Source organism: Taudactylus pleione, unplaced genomic scaffold (assembly GCF_031769625.1).
Source record: "Taudactylus pleione unplaced genomic scaffold, aTauple2 ptg000296l, whole genome shotgun sequence".
NCBI lineage: Eukaryota > Metazoa > Chordata > Amphibia > Anura > Myobatrachidae > Taudactylus > Taudactylus pleione.
In genome coordinates this window covers 13405151-13429067 of record NW_028284698.1, presented here as the reverse complement: position 1 = coordinate 13429067, position 23917 = coordinate 13405151, and the positions used below count along the sequence as shown (strand labels likewise).

At 42.3% G+C, this 23917-nt stretch overlaps 1 protein-coding gene across 3 annotated transcripts in view; it reads right to left on the bottom strand.

Moving 5' to 3' along the window:
- The window catches only part of ACSL4 (acyl-CoA synthetase long chain family member 4), an 84701-nt gene that overhangs the window by 3781 nt on the left and 57003 nt on the right, over positions 1-23917 (bottom strand). For all 3 annotated transcript variants that reach the window (XM_088482852.1, XM_088482853.1, XM_088482854.1), the window contains exons 7-15: positions 23584-23734; positions 21504-21627; positions 16941-17012; positions 16377-16516; positions 15872-16044; positions 14277-14351; positions 11303-11494; positions 11101-11215; positions 5320-5477 (exon numbers count right to left, since the gene is read on the bottom strand). In XM_088482852.1, coding sequence (XP_088338978.1) covers positions 5320-5477; positions 11101-11215; positions 11303-11494; positions 14277-14351; positions 15872-16044; positions 16377-16516; positions 16941-17012; positions 21504-21627; positions 23584-23734 — 1200 coding nt within the window. The remainder of the gene's footprint in view (positions 1-5319; positions 5478-11100; positions 11216-11302; positions 11495-14276; positions 14352-15871; positions 16045-16376; positions 16517-16940; positions 17013-21503; positions 21628-23583; positions 23735-23917) is intronic.

Here is a 23917-nt window from a genome sequence, read left to right as displayed (position 1 = left end):
TTCCTTTCCTCCAACCTTCCTTCTCTTATTCTGAGTGACTTCAATTTCCCTCTGGACAACCCCATGCATGCCGCTGCTTCCAAGCTGCTCTCCCCTTAACTCCTCATTTGACCTCGCCCAATAGACATCCTTCCCTTCCCACTCCAGTGGTCACTCACTTGAACTAGTCTCCCATCGTTGTGATATCTCAGCTATCACCAAATTTCCCCCTCCCTTTCTATGACGCCATCTTCTCTTCTTTAGTCTCTGCCTCCCACCTTCAGTTCCCCCCTCCCAAGGTCATGCTCACCTTGCTGCTCTTGACCGCACCCTCTTCTCCTCCTCTCTGGACACCCTCTTCTCTCCCACCTCCACCCTAGCTGGCCCTGACCAAGCTGTCTCACACTATAACTCAACCCTCCTCCAGCCATTATGCTGGGTCTTCCCTAGTCTGTTTCCCAGCCTGGACACTCTAAGTTCACATCATACCTTCAGACAGGACAGCTGAACAGTATTGGAGGAAATAACATTCACGTTTATTAAATGCATTTCAAGTTAATGCTCACTTCCTCCGCTCTGTCTCATTGCTTCAAATCTCTTATCTCCTCCCAATCCCCCAACCCACTCCATCTCTTTGCTACCTTAAACTCTCTCCTCTGCCCTCCAGCTCATCAGTTTCCCTCCTCCCTCTATACACTTGACTGTGCTACTCACTTCTCTACAAAAATCAAAGCCATCCACAAAGGTCTCTCTTCTCTCCAACCTCCTACCCCCACTACCTGCCTTCCCCACCCCTAACTGCCTTCCACCAGCCACCCTAGTTCCTGACACCTCCCCGCATGCTTGCTCCTCCCATACCCATTTCTTTAAATTGATCCTATATTCTGGCTTTCACCATTTCCTTCAAACATGAAGAAAATAATACTGCGCCTTAATATTTAAGCTGGGACACCAATATAGCATACATTTTATATCTATAATATTTATGTGTAAGTATTTTATTCAAAGGCTAAATAACATGCAAATCACACTGAATGTGTAAATGAATAATTAAGAACAATTAGCACAATGAATCCTGTTACACATAAAAACGATAAATACATTCAGCAATAAGAGTTGATCAGACTCTTATAGAGAGTATGCAAAGAAAGAGAAAAATGAATAAAAATCAGTAGAAACATAAAAAATATATCCAGAGTTTGATGTAGCCAAAAATGTATCCAATTAAGGAATATGTATCTAAATGGCTGATACAAATTAGTGACTCCAGCTGGTAACCCCAGAGATCCTTTCAGGGGAATGAGTGTGTAACGGTTCTCCTCTGATTAGTAATGATAAAGATAGCCCGGAATTAATAAATTGAAAAATGTGCAGTCTTATAGGAGAGTCTGTATACTTATATATCCACTGCTGGGTATTAGAGTCTCGTATATCTGTATCTGACCACAGCAAATAGTTAGTAGTGAATACTCACTGACACCCTGTAGTCAAGGCTGTACCATAAGGCAGGAAAGGACGAGTCCAGTATATCATCCGCCACAGGACACTCAAGGACTCAAAAGAAGGCTGCGGCGCAAATGTAATTGTTTGCTGCGGGACGCTCACAGCCACTGTCTTGGTGCACTGGAGACAGCGTGGGCAGCACAGCGTGGAGGGCTGCTCCCACACTTGTGAACCGGAGATCCACATTGGGCTTGTTACTTTACACTGACCACTACCTGACTGGCTGACAGACTGATGCTGCAATTCTACCCCAGCCTGAAATATAGAGCGACTGGGCAGCTGTGACACGTGAGCTACCCTAATTCAGGGCAGCTCTACATGATCAGCGCTTCCGGCTCCCTCCATGCTATGCTGCCCACGTTGTCTCCTGTGCACCAAGATGGTGGCTGTGAGCATCCCACGGCAGACCATTACATTTGTGCCGCAGCCTTCTTTTGAGTCAAGAGCCGTGAGTGTCCTGTGGCGGATGATATACTGGACTTGTCCTTCCCTGTATTATGGTACAGCCTTGACTACAGGGTGTCAGTGAGTATTCACTACTAACTATTTGCTGTGGTCAGATACAGATATACGAGACTCTAATACACAGCAAAGGATATATAAGTATACAGACTCTCCCATAAGACAGCACATTTTTCAATTTATTAATTCCGGGCTATCTTTATTATTACTAATCAGAGGAGAACCGTTACCCATTCATTCCCCTGAAAGGGGCTCCGGAGTTACCATCTGGAGTCACTAATTTGTATCAGCCATTTAGATACATATGCCTTCATTGGATACATTTTTGGCTACATCAAACTCTGGATATATTTTGTATGTTTCTACTGATTTTTATTCATTTTTCTCTTTCTTTGCATACTCTCTCTATAAGAGTCTGATCAACTCTTATTGCTAAATGTAATTATTTATAGTTTTTATGTAACAGGATTCATTGTGCCAATTGTTCTTAATTATTCATTTACACATATTCAGTGTGATTTGCATGTTGATATTTAGCCTTAGATATAAAAAATTTATAAGTATTTTATTCAATAATATTTGTGTGTGTTATATGTTATATTGGTGTCCCAGCTTAAATATTAAGGCACAGTATTATTTACTTAATTTTTGTATGTGGGGTTGACAAGAAACTCTTTCTTTATACTGCTGCATTTTTATTTGATCCCCTTGCTCATTTAGCGCTAGGTTAATCTGTCCCTTTATTTCTTTCAAACATGTCATAGTCCAGTGGTCTCCAACTTGTACCAATTTTGGTAGCTCACCTAGCTGCAGTACTGCCTAGTCAACTGACCTCTGACGTGTGCTCCCCCCGTGGCATCGATGCCACGGGTGGAGTCACGGGGAAACAAGTCAGGTGATTGCAGCAGCTTCTACAGCAATCACCTGACGTGCTTACCCGTGGTTCCATCCACAATATTTACGCTACGGTGGAGAGAGTGACTCCCGCCCACCCCTGCAGGAAAATCACACAGCAGCCCTGCCTATATCTTCTGCTCCTCTACTGCACTTACCTCTTTGGAGCCGGTAATTAACAGTGAAATGTGCCTGTGCTTACATTTTATTTACAAACTACAACAATATCACTGTAATAATTAAATGCATTGTTATTTTCTATAAAACATTTTTTTCATTTTCATTAAAATTACCTTCAGTTGTTCAGTTATTAGCCAGATATTTATTTTTCTACAATTTTAGTAGCTCTTATTTTCCTAAACTAGTTCACACCTCAATTAACGTTGGAGACCACTGTCATAGTCTCACCTATCCTTAGAAACACTCACTTTTTCTCCTCCATTCCACTAAAATTTGCCTCACAATGTTTATGCTCTCTCCTCAACCTGCCATCTTTGACACTCCGCCAACCTTCATGACTCTGTCCTTTCATGGGTCATTTATTGGTGTCACCCAATGGTCTGTCCTCAGCCCTCTTTTTTTTCTTCTCAATCTATAACTCCTTCCTTGGAAACCTCATCAACTCCTTCGGCCATCAATACCAACTTTACGCTGATGGCACTCAAAGCTACCACTCCTTTCCTAGCCTCTCACCCTCCATTCTCTCACGCGTCTCCCACTGCCTATCTGCCATCTCATCCCATCCCAGCACTTCCTAAAGCATAACATGGCCATGATCAAAATTATTATTTTTCCCCATTCAAGGGAACCCTCCATCTCTCCCTCTTGCTCTCTGTTGATAATATCACAATCTCTTCTATCATCCAAGTGGGATGTAGTCAAAATACCAATGGCCGGGATGCCATCTGTTGAAATCCTGGCGTCGGAATCCCGGCCCGGGACTAAACATGCGCTGCATAGATGTGGAGTCTTATAAATAAGTTATTAACATATCCTCTGCATAAACTATGCGCTGCATAGATGTGGAGTCTTATAAATAAGTTATTAACATATCCTCTGAACACAAATAAGTACGTTTTCTTCCCCCATGGTTTATGGTACATAGGGACAGTTCTATTTCTATATGGTATATGAGAATAGGAGCATATGAACTATATTGGGAGCAGAATGATGATGATATGGAACATTATATAATTAAGCTACATGTTACAAAGTGGAAGCAGCAATGTTATACTGGGAACAAAGAGATAGATTTATCTATCTATTAGTCGGTCGGTGGCACTCTGGTCAGTCAATAAATGATCACAAAAGTGTTGATATTACTTAAACGTTTCAGCGCGTGATCATTTAATGACTGACCGGAGTGCCGCCGACTAACTATACATATACCATTTCAGCCACCCAGCTGTTTCTACGGAGGCCAGCTGGGGAAGTAATATATGGGAACCATTTGAGTGACAGAATGTACGTATATATATATATATATATATATATATATATATATATATACACACACACACACACACACATACATATATATATACACACATACAATCCAAGGGTGGCATTCCCAATAAACAAAGTAGGGAACGTCCAGGTGCCCTCCAATAAGGTCAGACAGCAGTCTGCCCAAATATAACTCTGGTGTGGCTGCACTCTAGTCAAAGATAACAGCTGGACACAGGGATATCACAATGTTTCGGAGCTATTTACTGCTCCATCATCAAGGTCAAGATTATATATATATATATATATATATATATATATATATATATATATATATATATATATATATATATACACACACAGAGAGAGAGAGAGAGAGAGATAGATATATATATATATATATATATTTATTTATTAGTTTTGCACAAGGGGGGATCCACAGATGTTATATACATATTCAGACAAGCAGAGAGGTCATGGGAGATCATATATATATGCTAAACTGCTTTATTAGTTGTAGCATTTTTACTAAAGATTACACTGATGAGAATATATAATATCTTAAAGTAAATCTTCATTTGTGCAATCTTTCCTGATAAGCATCATTGTCCCCATGATGTGATATGTTAAATTTATGAGGCTAATCTATAACAGAATCTGTGTTTAAGCTGCTTTGAGGGAGTAATATGTACGGTGTACATGATTATGACGACATGATTAATAGTACTATGTCTAGGAGATCTGATATGGCATGTTTTTGAATAGATTATGGAGATCTATACAATTAACGCAACGAGATTATAGCCAGAAAATATACATTATGTCAGAGTAAATTGCTTTTTGAGTGGTTATTATAGGTGACAAGGTCAAATTATTTGACTTAAAATTATGATATATTTCAGATACTCTGAGCTGCCAATGTGAATAATAATTATTATTATTGGGAAGTTGCATAGGGCACATTTCTGGAAAGCATTAGCTTGAAATAACTAGGCCAAATCAAGCAAGAGATTGAACAAACAGGATGTCACTTACTTGAGCTTGCTACTTCTTTAATCTCCTTTAATACTTCTGCCTCCATTGTCGGATTGTTACAGATTTCCTCCCAGGTTCCTTCGATCGCTTTCTGTAGTGCTAAACTAGTCAGCTTCTTCTGATTAGGAACAACAAAGCTGATCACATAAGACTGGTAACTGAAACAGGATACAAAGGAGATTAGTCACTGTCTCCAAAGCACAGATAAATGGTGAAAACATCCCACTGAGTAAAGAACAGCAAAAACATGGAAGGTGCTTTTTTTTTTTTATCTTAAAGGACATTTTTGTCACATATTCATGTGACTACATAAAATGAATGACAATATGACCAATGAAAAATATTACTGCTCTTCTATCTATAAACTGCTATTGTGCTGTAATGCATAACCGCCAATCACTTGTCTGCTCTTTCTAAACTGCACTGCAAAAATGATTAGCACCTGCTGCTGCAACACATTTTGGAACATAACTTCCAAGTATTATCCCAATGAGCTTGCATAGAAATAAATAATTTGAAAGCATCTTATAATCACACTGTCTAGAAATGTTCTTGGCTGCAGACGACATAGCCAGGAGACCAAAAAAAAACAATTTTTTTTTAAAAAGAAATTATATGTATATACACATGTATACAGAAATATACAATATAATATATATTCATAATCCGCTCCAACGACTTGAGCCTTGCCCCTGACTGCTGCACTATAGCACATGCCTCCCAGTCCCCACCCGAAGTCCAGTGAAGAAAGTCTTGCGAGATGATGTCATCATCTCGCAACTTCAGTCAGTAGCTCTTCAGCGGCAGGCACAGTAATCAATAAGTGACCACAGAGTCCCGGTGACGCCACTGCCCTCGTAGAATAAGCAGACACCCTGGCAGGTGCCAGTCGTCCTGCATCAGAAAAGCCCAGACAAATGACTGATCGGATCCAACGTGCGATGGTCTGCTTCATAGCCGGCCAACCACACTTCTGAGAGACGTAGAGTACCAGTAGGGAATCCGTCCGACGGAGGGCCGAAGTCCTGTCCAAGTAGATCCACAGGGCACGGACGACTTCCAACAGTCAGATTGTCCCGATCCCGGGAAGTCTCCGATGAGGAAAACACAGAAAAAGTCCTTGTTTAAGTGGAAAGCCGAAACAACTTTCGGTTTCAACGAAGGTACTGTTCAGAGTACCGCCCTATCGTCATGGAAAATGAGGAACGGTGGTTTGCAAGATAAAGCCCCCAACTCTAAGACCCGCCGAGCCGAGGCAATGGCCATAAGGAAAACAAATTTTCACGTGACAAATCGAAGGTCCACAGAATCCAAAGGCTCGAAAGGGGCCTGCTTAAGAGCGGAGAGGACCAAGGTCAGATCCCACAGAGCCACCGGCGGCTGAAACAGAGGCTGAACCCACAACATTCCCTGCAATAAAAATCAGAACCTCTGGCAGGAGGGCCAGACGTCGCTGGAAATCGGCAGAGCCAAAATCTGAACTTTTAAGGAGCGAAGCCGCAAGCAGGCTTCCAGACCTCCCTGAAGGAAAGCTAAAAACCTTGGCAGGCAAAACCGGGATGTGTGATCCTCGCGCCGTTCACACCACAAGATGTAGATCTTCCAGACCCTGTGATAGTTGCGCGACAAAAATCGGTTTCCGGGCCTGCAACATAGTACGGCCACAGAAGGGGAAAACCCCTGAGCCCTTAAGAGCTTCGTCTCAAAAGGCAGGCCGTTAAAGCCAATTGAGGAAGGTCCTTGTGCTGAAACAGACCTTGCAGGAGCAGATCCAGCCTCCGCGGAAGGCACCAACCTGGACCTACGGCCAGCTGGAGAACGGCGGCGTACCACGACCTGCACGGCCAAATTCGGAGCCATAAGGATCACTAAAACCGGTTGCTCAGTGATCCGCCGGAGTATTCGAGGTAACCTGGGAATCGGAGGAAAAAGATATGCCAGCCGAAACTGCCACGGGACGGTCATGGCATTCACTGCAAAGGCCAGTGGGTCCCTGGACCTCGCACAAAATCTGGGCACCTTGTAATTGTGCCGAGACGCCATCAGGTCTACCTCTGGAAGACCCCACCTCCGTACCAACTGGTGGAAGACCTCCGGATGGAGAGACCAGTCCCCCGGCAGGAAGGTGTTCCTGCTGAAGAAGTCCGCCTCCCAATTCTCTACTCAATAATAAACACTGCAGAGAGTGAGGGAACAAAGGTCTCTGCCCAACTGAGAATGTGGGCCACCTCCGCCATTGCTGCCGCCCTGGTAATTCATATACACCACCGCCGTGGCGTTGTTCGACTGGATACGCGCCGGCCTGTCGGCTAGGATAGACAGGGCTCCCAACAGAGCCAGAGAGATGGCACGGAGCTCCAGCACATTGGTCGTCATCTGATACTGCCCTGTCAATCAAAGACCCTGAAAACAAAGGTTCGACGTCACAGCTCCCCAAACGAGGAGACTTGCGTCTGTGGTCACAATGACCCAGTCTGGAGTAGCCAAGGAGCGACCTCAAAACAGGTGATCGAAAACCAGCCACCACTGAAGGGATTGCAGAGTGCGGTCAGACAGAACCAGATGCTGACAGGAGAGGCCTTCCATGCGACCCGTCCAATTGTGGAGAATTTCCCACTGGAACTCCTGCAGGTGGAAACTGGCATATTGGATGGTCTCGAAGGTGGAGAACATCATGCCCAACAGATTCATGCACAGCCGGATGGACGGGCGAGGTACCGACAGCACAGTCGTGACCAAATACTGAAGGGCCCGGGCTTTGGACAGGCAGGAAGACTCATTGGAGAGAGGTGTCGAAGAGGGCTACTAGGCACTGGCAAGGCGTCAGGTAAGATTTCTCAAAGTTCAGGATCCAGCCATGATCCTGAAGCACCTGCACAGTGTGGTGCAGATGGGCCTGCAACTGGGAAGTTGAATCTGCTTTTACCAGCAGATCGTCCAAATAGGGAACGACCGTTATCCCGTCCTTGTGCAGCAGGCTCGTCATAGCCGCCATGATCTTAGTGAAGACGCGTGCGGCTGTTGCCAAGCCGAAAGGCAGAGCCTGGAACTGATAGTGTGCCAGGCCGACTGCAAACCTGAGGAGAGAACGATGATCTGACCAAATAGGAACATGGGAGGTACCCATCCCAGACGCTGAGAAAGGCCAAAAACTCATTAACAGACATTCCCTTGATCACCGAGCGGAGAGATTCCATGCGGAATTGGTCCATCCCCAGTCTGGTGTTCAAGGCCTGTAGATTCAAGATCGGGTGATTGGTGCCGTTGGGCTTCCGAACAAGGAAGAGGTTGGAGTAAAATCCCTGTTTCCGTTCCAACGCCAGATCTGGAACCACAACGCCTTCCGCAAGCAGAGAACTAATGGCTGGTCGAAGGGGAAGGGCCGTAGCGAAGAAACGTTGCAGCGGCTGACCCGAGGTCGATGACATATCCTTGGAGACAATGCTCCGCACCCAGGCATCGGCCATCGACGCCACCCACCGGTCCCTGAACTGGAGCAGGCATTAGCCTACCCCTGACCGGACTGGGTGGGCCAAGACCCCGTCAGGCACCAGGCTTCTCCAGAGCCCTGGCTCCTGAGAGAACCTGCCCTAAGGAACGGAACCCCTGCTGTGGAAAAACCGGCCCCGGGCAGACTGACTTCTAGTAGATGCTCCCCCTTGAAGGAGCAAAAGGCCCGAAACCGTGGGCCCCGCTGTTTTTGGACCACCACGGGCAGTAAGTTCTTTTATCCCCCGTAGCCTGGGCAATAATGGTGTCCAACTCAGCCCCAAACACAATTCCTCCGCCGAAGGGGAGAGATTCTAAAGACTGCTTGGATTCAGCGTCAGCCTCCCATTCACAAAGTCAGACTGCCCTCCGAGACTAAATGGCCATCGCCGAGACCCTGGATGCCACCTGAGCACCGTCCTGGACGGCCTCACACACATATTCAGCTGCCCTGCGAAGTTGTTCCGCCAAATCCATTAATGCCTCTCTGGACAAGTCCCCCTTAAGTCCAGCAACAAGCTTGTCGGCCCAGGTTTCCATGGCCCGAGCGACCCACGCTGAGGCCAGCATAGGGCGAATAACGACCCCCGAGCCAATAAATATGGACTTAAGGAAACCTTCCAATTTCTTATTCAGCAGATTCTTGAACGCACCCTGAACGGGAAGCACTTGGTGACAAGGTCAGACGGAAGCGGGTAAAGGGACGTAAACTTGCGAGGGACAGAGAACTTCTTATCTGGGGCCTTCCACGCCTCTTCCATGACATCGGAGAGATCCGGATAAGTAGAAAAGGTAACTGTCCTCTTGCGCCTGAACGGTCCCACCGCTTGGGCCTCCAAGTCCAGGCAGTTTAGAGACTACCACACTGCAGCAATTAGATCTTCCACGCCATGATTCAGAGAAGGCTCTGGGTCCTCCCCTTCGGGGGGAAATGCCTCTTCTGGTAGTTCACCTTCCTACTCCTCGGACTCGGAAACCTCTAGCGGCCCCATGGAAGAAGACGCTTCTGCATTTTGCGCAGCTTAGGATCCTCAAAGAAACATTCCATATAAGAGGAAACTTTCTGGAATCCCGCCGAGCGTTCCATGGTACGAAGCCAAGGTGATTCGGGCTGCAGCAGAGAAGCTGCACCAGCTGCCACTGACAATCCAGAACTCTCTATGGCCGAAACGGTTGCAGCCACCGCAAGAGCCTGTTCCTCCTGCTGACGCGTCATAAGCTGCACCAAATCGGAGAATGACCGACCCATAGACTGTTCTCACACTGGCGCGTCCAGAGGGTGGACATGGTGCCACCTGACGGCTGCGCACGTGCCTGACACGCTGCACACAGTGCCCCGGACTCCACATAGCAATATTGCCTGACAATGGGCATGTGTGAAAAAACGCCATGGTAGTGCATTTTGCTCTGACCGCCTTCAGTTTATCCGCCATAGTCTCCACAAGGTCACCCTGATTACAGTGGACGCAGGCCAGGTCACTGGGAACGGTTATCCCAAACCCTGAGCAAACCATATAAATAATGGGATACTTATCTGTCCTTGACAGGCTAGCAGCCGCAGAGGAGCTGAAGGAACCACCACCGGATAAACACTGAGCCCGCAGAGCAAAGTTCTCTCTCTTCCAGCATCCTATGCAGTCAGTAAGACTGAACCAAGCAGCCACAAGCAGGGGGGAGTCCAGCGGTGACAGGCTCTGCGCCCTGCACTATGCATCCTCTCCTTGCACTCTCCAGTCAGCAAGTGCTACTCTCCCCCCTCAACCCCCCCTATGTGGGGAAAGCACTTGGAATGCACCACCGTGGGGTAGCCTGTGGTCTGGCACGCCTCACAAGGGGGCCGCCCTAACAAACCTGGCAAGATGGCTGCAGCCATCCAGGACAATGCAGCTGCCTGGCACCCTCTATAAGGGTAAGGGGCGTGCTTTGTGCCCGGGTCCATGCACTCTCTGAGGAGAGTGGAGTGCTAAGGGGGGAGCCGCAGTTGCGCACCCCCCTACTGGCACCCGCCGAGCTATGCCTTCCTGCCGCACTGACACTTTAGCAACTCTTGCTAAACTTAATAAAAACATGCAGAGCAGCCCCTACCACTGCCGAACTTCTCAGGCACTTAATTTACACTGACATCATGGGGTTGCAGACGTGAGGAGCTTAGGGTTAAAGCTACAGGTTTAATTTAAGTGCCAGCTCCTGCAGTCCCAGCTACAACCTCATGGTCCAGTGTCCCCCAACATTGAGGAAAGAGAAATGTAATTTGGGGGAAAAAAAATAAAAGGAAGGTAAGGGGTATCTTACCTGTTGGCATAAGCACAGATATTGTCAATGAGTGGACAATTTTTCAAAGCAGCTTCCACTTTGCCCAAAGACACATACTCTCCAGCTTGCAACTTCACAAGATCCTTCTTGCGATCTGTAAATAAAATGACACAAAAGGCAAGTTTAGCTTCTGCAATGTCTAAAAATGAACAGCAGCTATTGGTACAGCTGGATGACATACCAATTATCTGCAAGCAGCCATCTGGGTGGATCTCGCCGATGTCCCCAGTACAGAACCACCTCTGCCCATTTACATCCACATAGAAATCCTCTAAGCTTTTTTCTTCATTTCGAAAATAACCCATCGAAACATTTTGCCCTCCAATGACAATCTCTCCCCGTGGGTGTGGTTTGTCTTGATTCGTATAGCCACCTATGAGACCATCAACAGAAGAAAACAAAATAAACTGTTTAGTTCTAGCTGTGAACAACAACATTTGTATACAAAGTTGTTTTTTAGGTTTTAATTTTATTACGGTGGCATTTTCTAACTTTCATGCACATATGGAGTCACACTGGTATGCTGGCCCTTGTACCGCCTTACTGGATGCTTTTGGTGTATCTACTGGTAAGTTAGCCCTTACTTTCTAAATCACTTGAGTGAATGACTTAATATAAAGACTCATTACTTAGAGTTAGGACCACTCTTACCAGGAGTGCTATGAAGTGGCTTAGCATATATGTGCAAATGTGTGTAACAAAGTCAGCAATTTATTTACAAGTTGGTTCACAGCAATGTACTATGGAGGTTTCCATCTGTGTTTATTTTCTAGATAACCTCCACTTTCTAGCACCTGCTGCCACCTAAAAATTCATTGAGCAACTTCCACTGTGTACACATGGTGTTTGCCAGAGCCCCAGAGTAACTTATTCAACCTACTTTGTGAGGAATTTAGAAACTGGAAGCAGATATGGATTTTGCATAATGCTCTATCTTCAGTATGTTGTGCATTAAAAAAAAAGAAAGAGTTAATCTCGATCAAAACCAACCAGTATGGCTGCATTGAGCATCTGCTATAAGTGCAACTCTGCACAATGATGTTCCCCAACATGTCATTTCTGGAGTGCTTTGCTAATCAGTAACTGGGAAATCGCACATCCAGCCACTGAAGGTGTTTAGGGCAGGAAGACCCCCTTTCTGGATTGCATATCAAACATAAATTGACACAGCAGAAGTATTCTGATATTTATAGACAGATGAGGTTATTTAAGGCACAATAAGTGGATGTTGCCAGGAAGGCTGTTTCTGCAGTGTCCTAATAACACATGAATAGAAGTTAATATAGGAACTAAGACAGCACCAGCAGAACACATACATCAAAAAGAGGAACAAACGCGGTTTAAGTTTTAAACATTTTTGAAAGTGATAAAACAGCAATGACTGAGTTGTGTCTGTATTACCAGCTTTAGTAATGAGGCTTGTGTGTATACTGCCTCCTCTTCATTTACAAATGCTTATGTGGGAAACAATAAAATGAAATGTGTTCTTTACCTTCTCTCATCAGAGAGCCCTAACCAATGATTGCTAGCTGTGCCACGACAGGTGCATATAGCTCACAGCGATTACATATTTTCAGTAAGAGGGTTTACACAAAAATTTAGAGACTGGAATAAATGAAATGCTGGACACTTGAACAGGATTTTATACAAAGGTTTTCTGTTCAAAATGAATCCATTATGCTGTTCTGTGGAACCCTGCACCGCCAGTGTTAACCCGACACCTTCCCAATATCTACTCCCACACAGCCCTTCCTGTGCCAACAGTGCACTTAGATCAAACTCATCCTGAGCATGTTTATCCTGCCATTTATAGTTACCTAGGTGCCCTAATCCCAAGACAATTATATTCTGACCCCCAGCTATTTGGATCTATTCCACCCTCACCCTCTTCATTTCTTTGGTCTTCTAGCCTGATTATTTTGTCTGGTAACTAGTTTCAAATTAACAAATAGTAACATTACATTGGGGCATACTGTAGGCTGTACATGCCACACCCACGTTTCCACTACGTCACGTCTGCCACACGCATCAGGCGACATGTAGCAGAAACATGCATTGTACTGCTGCATGCATCTCTCTCATGCTACCAGGTTACAAAATATCCCCATCTGACAATGGGCGGGATACAGCAAGGGGAGAAATGTGGTCAAACCGTGAAAATGCGGCTTTGACCGCATTTCTCATATGCACCAAGCCCCGCAATGTGATGACTCCGGGGCTTGGATGCGGTGGGTAACACCATCTCCAGATGGCCTAAGGACTTCTATCGGGAGAGTGCTGTAAGAGGGATCCAATCTGATCCCTCCCAGCACCCCCCGTGGCGTGTGTGTCCTTCCACGCATGTGCAGAAGGACTCCAGAGGGGCTTCTGGGTCTTAGACATGGAAGTCCCTAATTCGCAAAGGGCCGCTCTTACATAGAGAGCGGTCCTTTGCGTATTCCTTCATGCATACCGGCATTACTAACGACGGCATGCATGCGAAGAGCGGCGGGATGCATCACATCCAGATATCTTACATACGCTTTTTGCATTCTCCCTTTATCACATTTGCAGCGGCGACGGGAGGGGGCACGGTGAGCGGGTAGTAATTATCTGGACTTGTTGAAGAGACCTGGCTGGAGCTCGGTTCAGTCACTCCTTCATTACCTGTTAGCACCAGCAGCCAATCACCCCAGCTCAGCACACGCAGTTGTGAGGTGTCCAGAAAGGTCGAACATACTATTTTTGAGATTTTTCTTTCTGTAGGGGCCATGGCCACACCTCCACAATTAGTCCATGTCCCCACATTACCCAGGCCCGGCCACATTCTTTACGGCCCTGCACATTCACTTCAATACCTAACCTCCTTCTACAGAGATCTGGTCTTCCCAGCACTTCCCACCGCTGCTGCATGTAGGAAGGAACTCCAGAACCCCTTATTCTTCAGGGCAGTGGAAGAATCTGTCCCTATTATAATACGTATTACTGGAATCGGTCATTCCTACCAAATTACAATACAATACACCTAATTTTAGTTCAGTGCCTAAATTCAACTACATAAATTGCAGATTGGCAGCTATGGTTCACCTTCATACAAAGTGAATAAATGAACTACAATGTTAAAAACCACAGTAACTATTTACAAGACAACAGAACATTAACAAAAATCGGCCTACCTTCCAGCCAGTCTCGCAGTTTAAATTCGCAGCAAGTAAGAGGAGCGCCCACTCTGCCAGTGCTGTAGTCACATACTGAAGATGAAAAGGAAAAGAATAAGGTTTTATTTCACTGCTTGCCAAACAAATCAAATCTGCCAGAGGAATGATATATTGTTTAACGTGAAGTGCAAGCAGGTATGAACAGATGGGATATGGCAAGCTGTAAGGTATGCACATTAATAAATACAACAATGCAGAGGAAATCGGCACTGAGCAAGAACTACAAGAAGAAAAACATGATCATTTTAGATGTCTTCTTTAATTAGAACGTAAGTAATCACAAGCAATAGTGATATTACTCATAAAATTCTATACAAACCCCTTTTTGGATTAGCAGCACTTAATGCGAAACCACATGGAACAAAACAGGAGTGTGCCACCTGATACATTCTTCCAGCAAGGGATCTATTGATCCCTATGCCATGCAGTGTACATTGTACGCATCTATTTCACATAATTACTTCTATGTCACTTATTTTATGGTCTATGTGGACACTGTGTAAACTGTATAAAAATCAGTATATCTCTTGCTGAACATATTTATCGAACGGTATCAGGAATGGAAATCGAATGAGGTTTCATTTGAACCATCGATGGATTGGTTCCGATGGGTAACTCCTAAATGATAAGGATCCTATGTTAAATCAATTTTCTACAAATGTATTGAAGGGCTTGGCGGACAGCTCATTTCATAGGCTCCCGCTCCTAGCGGCTAAGACCATACGTACAGGAGATGTGTATCATTTAGTTAAGTCCATCGCTTAAACTGACAATTACAACTAGCTTCATACAATTACTATGCTTGCAACACAGGAGCATATAGCTCATGTGTTAAGTGTCTGACTGTGGTGTATGAGGTTAGGAGTTTGAGTGCCCTGTATGGCATACTGAGCATTGAGTGTTTTAAGTACAGGGGGCTTTAACCGAATGACAAGGTACTCACAAACTACACTAATTATTAGCTCACAAGTTAGGTGTATGAATATGGTACATCAGGTTTCGTGTTCAAATCCATTGCCTGAGTGTTAAGTAGCTAGATCACTTAAAAACAAGTACAGTAGAAACATCGGCTAATATCAAAAATAGTCAGTGTTCCCAAAACACTGTTTAAGAATAATTGTTTTTGGCCAATATTAAAAACATCGGTACTACCAATGTTTTCTTTTGAGGTCTCATCCCTAGGCGGTATGCTTCCAACACATTCTGCTGTGCTTGTGTAGAAAAAACAAAAACAAAATAAGGCCCAAAACCTTAAATTGCAGCTAGTCCAGGAACTGAAATTATGAATTATAGTGAATATGATTTGACAATGTACTCCAATAACATAAAAACTTACATTACTACTGTGCAGGCAGGACAATTCGTTTGATTTACATATTGGAGAAATACTAAACCACTGCCTACAGCATTTTTTCACTGCTAGTAGCAGGAAGTGAAGTATTATTGTTGTATACTTTTCTGTAACCAAATTTAGCAGTAGGAAGTGGTTATTAATCATTAAACAAGGCAGTCATTGTTAGTCTTGTAGCCAGTGCCTATAGAGACGTATTTACCTTCGGTGATAGTACCAGCTCCACATGTTTCTGTTAATCCATAACCCTGGCCGACAGGACAGCAAAAACAGATATTCATAAATCTCTGGGTCTGTGGAGACAAAGGAGCACCGCCACACAGCATCATGCGCACATTCCCTCCTAATAAAGCTTTCACTTTTTTGAACAGTATCCTGAAAGGGAAAACACAATGAAACAATGAATTAGGAGAGGAACATATTTATTTATAAATGTACAATATTAAGGATAGTAAGATATACAGTAAGTGGTTGCTATATGCAGTTCAAAAAATTAAATTCCCATCTCTGTTTGAGAAATCGGATTGGCTGATTAATCTCATACCAATTACAGTTATCATAGTAAAAATCCTTGTGATGAGGCTGTAATGTAAAATCCACAAGACAAACAAGATCATAAAGCCAAAATGTGTCTGTCTTTACCAACTGCCTCAATGTGTGTGGCCAGCTGCAACACTATACAAATTGCACAGAACTGCTTTGCTTACATATTGCATAATGGAGCATCATATCCCTTCTTTATCTGCTCCAGCTTGTAATCATAGCCCAGCTTAAACAATGTTCTCTGGAAAACATTCATTTCTTGCACTTTGCTCATGACATTCTTATAAATGCGATCCATGATTTCCTGTGAGATAACAATAACTTATTAGAGTAGCAGATGAGTTTGCAGACTGTTCAATTCAAGACACATTAGTGCACCAACAACCATGAACCATCAATGTCTGGGTAACGCACATGTGAGTAGAGCTGTAGGAAGCAGGGTCACTGTGGTTACAAATTAATGAGATCATAATAAAGCTGTGAGTATGGCTTATGTGATACCTTTTCCTACCCGACTAACCCATATTTCATAGATTCACTCCCTTACAGGGCGCCCGAGGAGACCTTAATTTCTTTACAGAGTAAAAGAGGACACTTGGCCACAAACGGTCATGGTTCACTTATTTTATCATTAGTGTACAATTTAGGACAGCGGGTTAGTAGTTACCAGAATGCCCCTATGTTTGTGTTCATGGTCTGTCAGACAATACACACAGTACTACACTTACAGGAACAGCAGCCATCAGGGTGGGCTTCAGAACTGTACAATCACCTTTGCTTCCCTTCTTAATTTTACTGGACTGTAGAGACAAAAGAAAAATAATCAAAATTGAAAACCCCATGTGATTGGCGCAAAGCAGTTTCAGAGTATTGGGCTCTGACAAGATCATTTTATGAATCATGTTAACAATTGGCTCGGTCCATCATCACATCTACCAACAATTTATATACGGTAGTCACAGATAAGGACAAGTCTCAACTGTCTTCATAGATCGCCATGTACTTCAGGATTTTAGACGTAATACAGCATAATCCAATCTTATTAAAAAATAGCTTCAGATGACCGCTCACTCAAATCCAGAAATATACAAAAGGTAGAATACAATGGCTTGGCCTGGCTGCTTGTGTGCCTTAATAACATTTTCCGTGACACCAGCCTACATGCGAGACCCAGAATTGGGGTAACTAGGATTTCAGTCCATGTAAGAGACGGGCAAGATTTATGAAATCTCTAACATGGCATTTTAACGAAGATAAGGCATCTTTTACATTATATAGCATATAAAAGAAAATAAAGCGCATTAAATTGTATACAGGACACTGCTACACATAACCAGTAACACTAGCAGATCATTTCTTTCCTCATATTCCTTAACTGTACTAACATATGAAAAGTTGTAGCCTGATTGCAGGCTTTCCCACATATTTGTGACCTTTAAAATCTACAAAGGGGAGTATCCTATTACCCGCAGTAATTTGTCACATGGGGAAAAATGATATAAGCCCGATGGTCATCATTGGGCTATCCAATTATAGCCCTTTTTTCATGCTGAAAATTACCGTTTCGCGCCCGAAAACACATAGGATCAGTGAAAAGCCGCATACTTATGTGCTTTCGCGGCACTGACCGCCGAAAAAAAAACCTTACTTATTGGAATTTGGTTTGCCTGAGGCAGGCAAAACAAAACCCCCCTTAAGTGCTGGCATCGGGGCTAATTGGATTGATTCATCGGGGTAATTAATTGCCACAGCTAAATAGGGTATCGCACTAAATGTTATCAATGGCAAAATATAAAGGTTCCTATTATCAAAACAACAAGTGTAAGTCAGACCTAAAATACAGTACTAGAATCCCATAAACAATTTTCAAGGGTCAAAATAATGGCAAGAAGGAGTTTGCTGTTGAAGGGATAGAACTGCTAGATCCATACACACACACACACACACACACACACACGTAAGGCAGCATTCCATTACTGTATATGTCCCGGAGGGTGGGGGGGGGTTTGGAGAAAGAGAGAGAGAGAAAGACACACACACACACACACACACACACACACACACACACACACACACTAAAGAATTTTCCAAGCAAGACTTAGCCTGTCAGAGAGCGTAAGGCTGAGAACAGTGTGAGCATATTGCAACATGGAGAACTAACAAGCCTGCTGACATTCTCTAGGGGTCTTAGCATTTTACAAAGTGCAAATGTTTAGTAATCTAAAAGGACATCACTTTTCTGGTGAGCTGCCGTTGGGTGAATCACTTGTTTTGGATACACACTTTTTATAGACCGAGATAACGCTATTTATACATCAGCAGAGCTGAGGTTAGACACATTAGACTTTTTAAAACAGTTTGATAGGAAAGAGTGCATTAAAGTTGCTTTATGAAAGGAACCAAATGCTCCAGCTGTCAATTCAATAGTAATGTAGGAGAACTGTTGTTAAGCATACCATCTCTAGACATCTCAATACAATTGGCTAGCAGTCGCTTTCTTAACAGACATTTTTAGTGTAGTAACAGGAGTAAATATTTCAGGAATCTCCCCTTCAACTCTGGTTGTGTGCACCGCATGGTAATCTAGCTCCAGGGTGGTTATCCATTTTAAAATATTTATATCCTCCCCCTTCCTGGCTGGCAGAGAGTCCGATTATTCTGCTGGTTTGGCTGTAGTATAGAGCTGTGTGTAAAACCAGCTATCACACAAACACACACACACACACACACACACACACACACACACACAAACACACGCCAGAGAAAGAAAGACTGATTATTCAGAGGGCTAGTCGATGAGTGAAGACTTTCTTCTGGGTAAATTTGGCTTTGTGCCTTGAAGTAGAGACACTTGCCACATTCTAGTGCAGTGTACGAGAACAATGATGCCCTTCACGCCAGGGTGCATTGTAAGGGTGCAGTTCAGAATCAGTTAGTCAACCTTCTCCTACACAAGTAGAAATGATAAAGACCATATAGTCCTGAATGTCTTTTGACTACATTAGGCCACATCTGTATATGATGTACCCTGGACATCAAAATTAAAGAGAGGATGATTCAATGTATCTCCTTGCCAGTGAAAATACTATACAAAGACCTGGTTAGCTGCTTTATGCATAGCAAGACCAACACACCAGAAATAAGAAAAACCATATCCATTCAAATGACACAATTGTGCTGTAGCCACAATATGTATTTATTTCTAAATAAAACTATTTAAAGAGGCAGCTAAGAAACACCCCAATCACATGAACAGCATACTGCCATTCGCCAATCATGACCACCTATAGGGGGCAAGAACTGTTAAGCTAAGTTATGAAGAGAATGGAGGACCGACCAACTAATGACAATAACAATAAAAATAACAGATTAACAAGGAGAAGACCATGCATGCAATGCTATAACAAATTATACTAGATCAACATTTCTCATCAGTGTACACGTTCACAACACACCTGCCCAAAGAGAAACACTGAAGCAGGAAATATAGATTATTATTATGACCATACCAGCCCCACCAGCCTTTCCCTTGTGTTCATTGTCATTGCCAGACTACAGCAAACAGGGGTGGGGCAACCATATCTAAGCAGATGATGACATTTAGGGCTTAAGAGGCGAGAACAAACCTGTCCCAAAATTGCAATCTGGAATTGTTGTTGTTGTTTCCTCCTTTAGGGAGGTGTCGCACGGATACCTTGAACACCATGGTTAACTCACAGCATAGTACTGCTCCAAATGACAATAATTCAGGCGTTTAGTGAGGAGGACGTAACGCGAGCATTGAATCACTGGAACAGTTTTAAACAATGACAGAAGGGTCCACTCTACAACTGCAATCCATTATATTCACAGCATTTTAGCTGCCCAGTAAAAGTTGCGAGTAGTAAAAGCTTTTCCAGCCACAATAAATAACTAGGCTTGAATGCTTCAGACACTGGAAAATTGCCCATATGCCCTCAATTTCATTAACCAAAGACATACACAAGAAAGCTTACACCAGAGATTCTGTAGTCAATATAGAAAACAGAACATGTGTGATATACAGATCATACAACAAGGGATACCCGACTGGTTAATGATATATGCCTGTAATGAGTATATGGATTCTAATAGTCCATTAATATGTATTTCGTATTCACATATGTGGCAGCTTTCATTAATATTGCAGTCAAATAAAATTTTTGAATACCTTCATACCTTGGAAAAGGGACCAGGAGTCCCAAAATGCGTTGGCAGACAGTAGGAAGGGGCTGCCATTTACACCAGGCTGATGCAGGTTTGAGGAGATCCGGACCACCTCCTTGCTTTTTACGTCAATGCTCGTGACTTTCTACCATCTGGTAAAACAGCCACCCGGCAATATATCCATTTTGCTACACATATGATTTTTATATGCTTGATGTTTTTATGCTTTTTGTTCTCATGTGTATATGTCACATTAAATAGTGCATGCTTTTATTCAAATATCGAATTTGACTGCGATATTAATGAAAGCTGCCACATATTTGAACACGAAGTACATATATTAAGGGACTATTAGAATCCATATACTCATTACAGGCATATATCAGCTACCAGTCAGGTATCCCTTGTTATATGATCTGTATATTACACATGATCTCTACTCTTAAGGGTAGCGCCTAGGAACGATTTACCTACATGTTTTTCTACTGCCTATAGAGGTCTTGGGTAGACCTAAAATCGTTTTCTGGGCTGCTCTCCGTCATAACTTTGCAGCCCTTAGGAACTCCCCTGAACAGCTTTATTTCATAGAAAACAGAACGTCTAATGTCAAAAAGCAAGTACTTGGCTTTATCTGCACTGACAGAGGATCTCTGGTTAAGTACCCACCTTGCATCTGTAATGTCATTGGTCACTGCTGTCCGCACAGAACATTCACACACCACGACACCCGCGTTACCTAGCCATATCTGCCAAGTCAGTTGCTGATAACAGACTTTATTATGAATGTGCTGCCAATATTCTGTGCATTATCCTTTTTTTTTTTTTTTTTTTACAAAAGAAAAGCACAATACTGCTAAAGGCTTATACTCTGCTGTTTTGGAAGACATGGGGGCATGAAATCCAGACACCAATGCAGTCACCATACATTCAAGTTACCAACAAAGAACACCACATCAGATTATTCCTTTCCCCCATCATATTAGTCCAACACACCAGCTCAGAAGTCATTTTAAAGTAATCTCTCCAATACTCCTGTTAAAAGGATCAATGATCAAAAGAAAAGATACAAATAGCATCAATCAACTTCAGAGAATACATGTTCCCACCTGGTCTGACAGTGTTAGTGGAGAGGAGTATCCAATCCTACAGCCATAGGTTACACATGATATCTCTGCAGTCATCTCTAGCACATGTGCTAAAGGCAGGTAGCCAATGTAGGTATCTTTGGGCCTGCAAGAAGAGGAATATGAAGATTATTATTATGTTCATGTATTTTTAAGAATAAATGGATAAAAAAAAAAGCAAAAAACAGAACTCAGACGGAGCATTTTGTAGAAATAATCCTATGATCAATATAAATACCATTATAGTGTTTAACCAATTATTTGTACATACTTTGATATGCTTTGTTACAGTTAATAGATATTCACTCATGTAACTATATTCTGTATATAAAATGTGTCAGACGTGTGCGACGTTGGGAGGAGTTTCCATAAAGGAATTCGGCTTTAAGTTCTGTAATTGTACAGAAACTTTTACATATGTAAAACTGCCATAGGCACTTTAAGGGCTAAAGAGAAAGGCTCAAGCTTTGTGTAAAGCCACAGAAATGCAGATTGCTTTGTGCAAAGAATCCAATATCAACAGATTTATAGAAATCGCATTTAGCCATTCCTAAGATTTTGTAAAAATAGCTAAACTGAAAATGAATACATAATGTTTATTTAGGAGAGAAAAAATAAAAACAATCCCAAAAAGTAAATGGAATGCCACAAGTAACTATGGTCCTGTATGTTTTCTTCAATACTTTATTGCTTTACAATAAAGTTACTGTCAGACATGAAGAAAATGGACTATAAAGTTATTACTAAACAGTAATAATCATTAGCAATAATTCAGAGAAGTTGGTGTTGATCATTGAGTCTGGCTCCTGCCAGTAAGAGATAGAGATAGAGATATATATATATATATATATATATATATATATATATATATATATATATATATATACACATATATATATATATATATATATACACATATATATATATATATACACATATATATATATATATATATATATATACATATACATACATATACATACATACATACACTTTTTTGCAGCAGACTGAAACACTTGTCAGCAGTATTTTGCAGGAGTGGAACAGGATTATTGCTTCTGAGCAATCCTTACCTGGGAGTATAAATCCATCCACTATATAAAGTGCGTCTACTCTAGTTTATTCTCCGCAAACAGATCTTAGGATCGTTTAATCAGTGTTCACATTGTCCTGACTATTAATAGGACTGATAATACAGTCGTTTGATGATGTACCCTTGATGAAGTCCCATGTGGGGACGAAATGCGTTGGGTTTCCATCGTATTTTGACTAGTGTTTGATGTAAGCTCATCAGATTCACTGATTTTATTGAATAAATATTGTTCTTTTTTATTGAGAGTGAAGTGTTTTATTCAAATAATAATAGTGGCCTTTTGGGTGTATTTTTGGTGGAAGGGTATTTTTCAGCAACATCACAAGGAATCATTGCTAAACCCTGAAAACAGGATTTGTGACCTCTACAAAATCATTTAAAGACCAACAAAGGACTCATTAAATGTACTCTCTGTGAAACGAAAGGGAGATTCATCCTTTGTGTCGACATTTAGGACTGATCATTGTAGTAGCTTCATTGCTGCATTAATTGTTGATTTTTTAATTATTCAGTTTGTGTTATTTACACATTTTGTATTCTAATATATTTTAAATTTTGTACATTAGAGCGCCCTTTCTCTTCTTTCTTGGTTTCCATTTCCCTCCATATCTGTCTAACAGAGATATTAGGTGAAAGGTGCAGCCATCCACTGTATTAGATTTAAGTGTTGGTTACATATCAGTATCATCAATAATTTTAGCTCAAATAATAGGGTATCTTTGTGTATGTATGTATGTATGTATGTATGTATATATACATATATACACATGTATACATGATATGTGTGTGTGTGTGTGTGTGTATGTATATTATATATATATATATATATATATATATATATATATATATATATATATACACATACATACATACATACATATATACACATACATACATACACACACACACATATCATGTATACATCAAGATAAAGCATTATAAAGCAAACATGCAGAAGTGGAAATTTACCCCAGCCCAGGTATCCGTTCACACTGTCCTGCCATGCCAGCGATTAAATTACTATGAATCATCATCACTCCTTTGGGTCTGCCAGTGGAACCGCTGGTGTACATTACAACTGCCAGGTCTGTAGGCAGCGGTCTGTTTGGAGGATTGTTCACTGTGGACAAAAAAAAAAATATATATCCCCAATTATTGTTAGGGGAGCTAGTGAAATATCAAATTATCAAACTCAACTTATTTGGTCATTTATGATTTATAAGTCATGAAGTGGAATATTGCATGCATAGATATACCAAGAAATAACACAAATCAAAACCTGACATGAAAGATCCACAGAAGT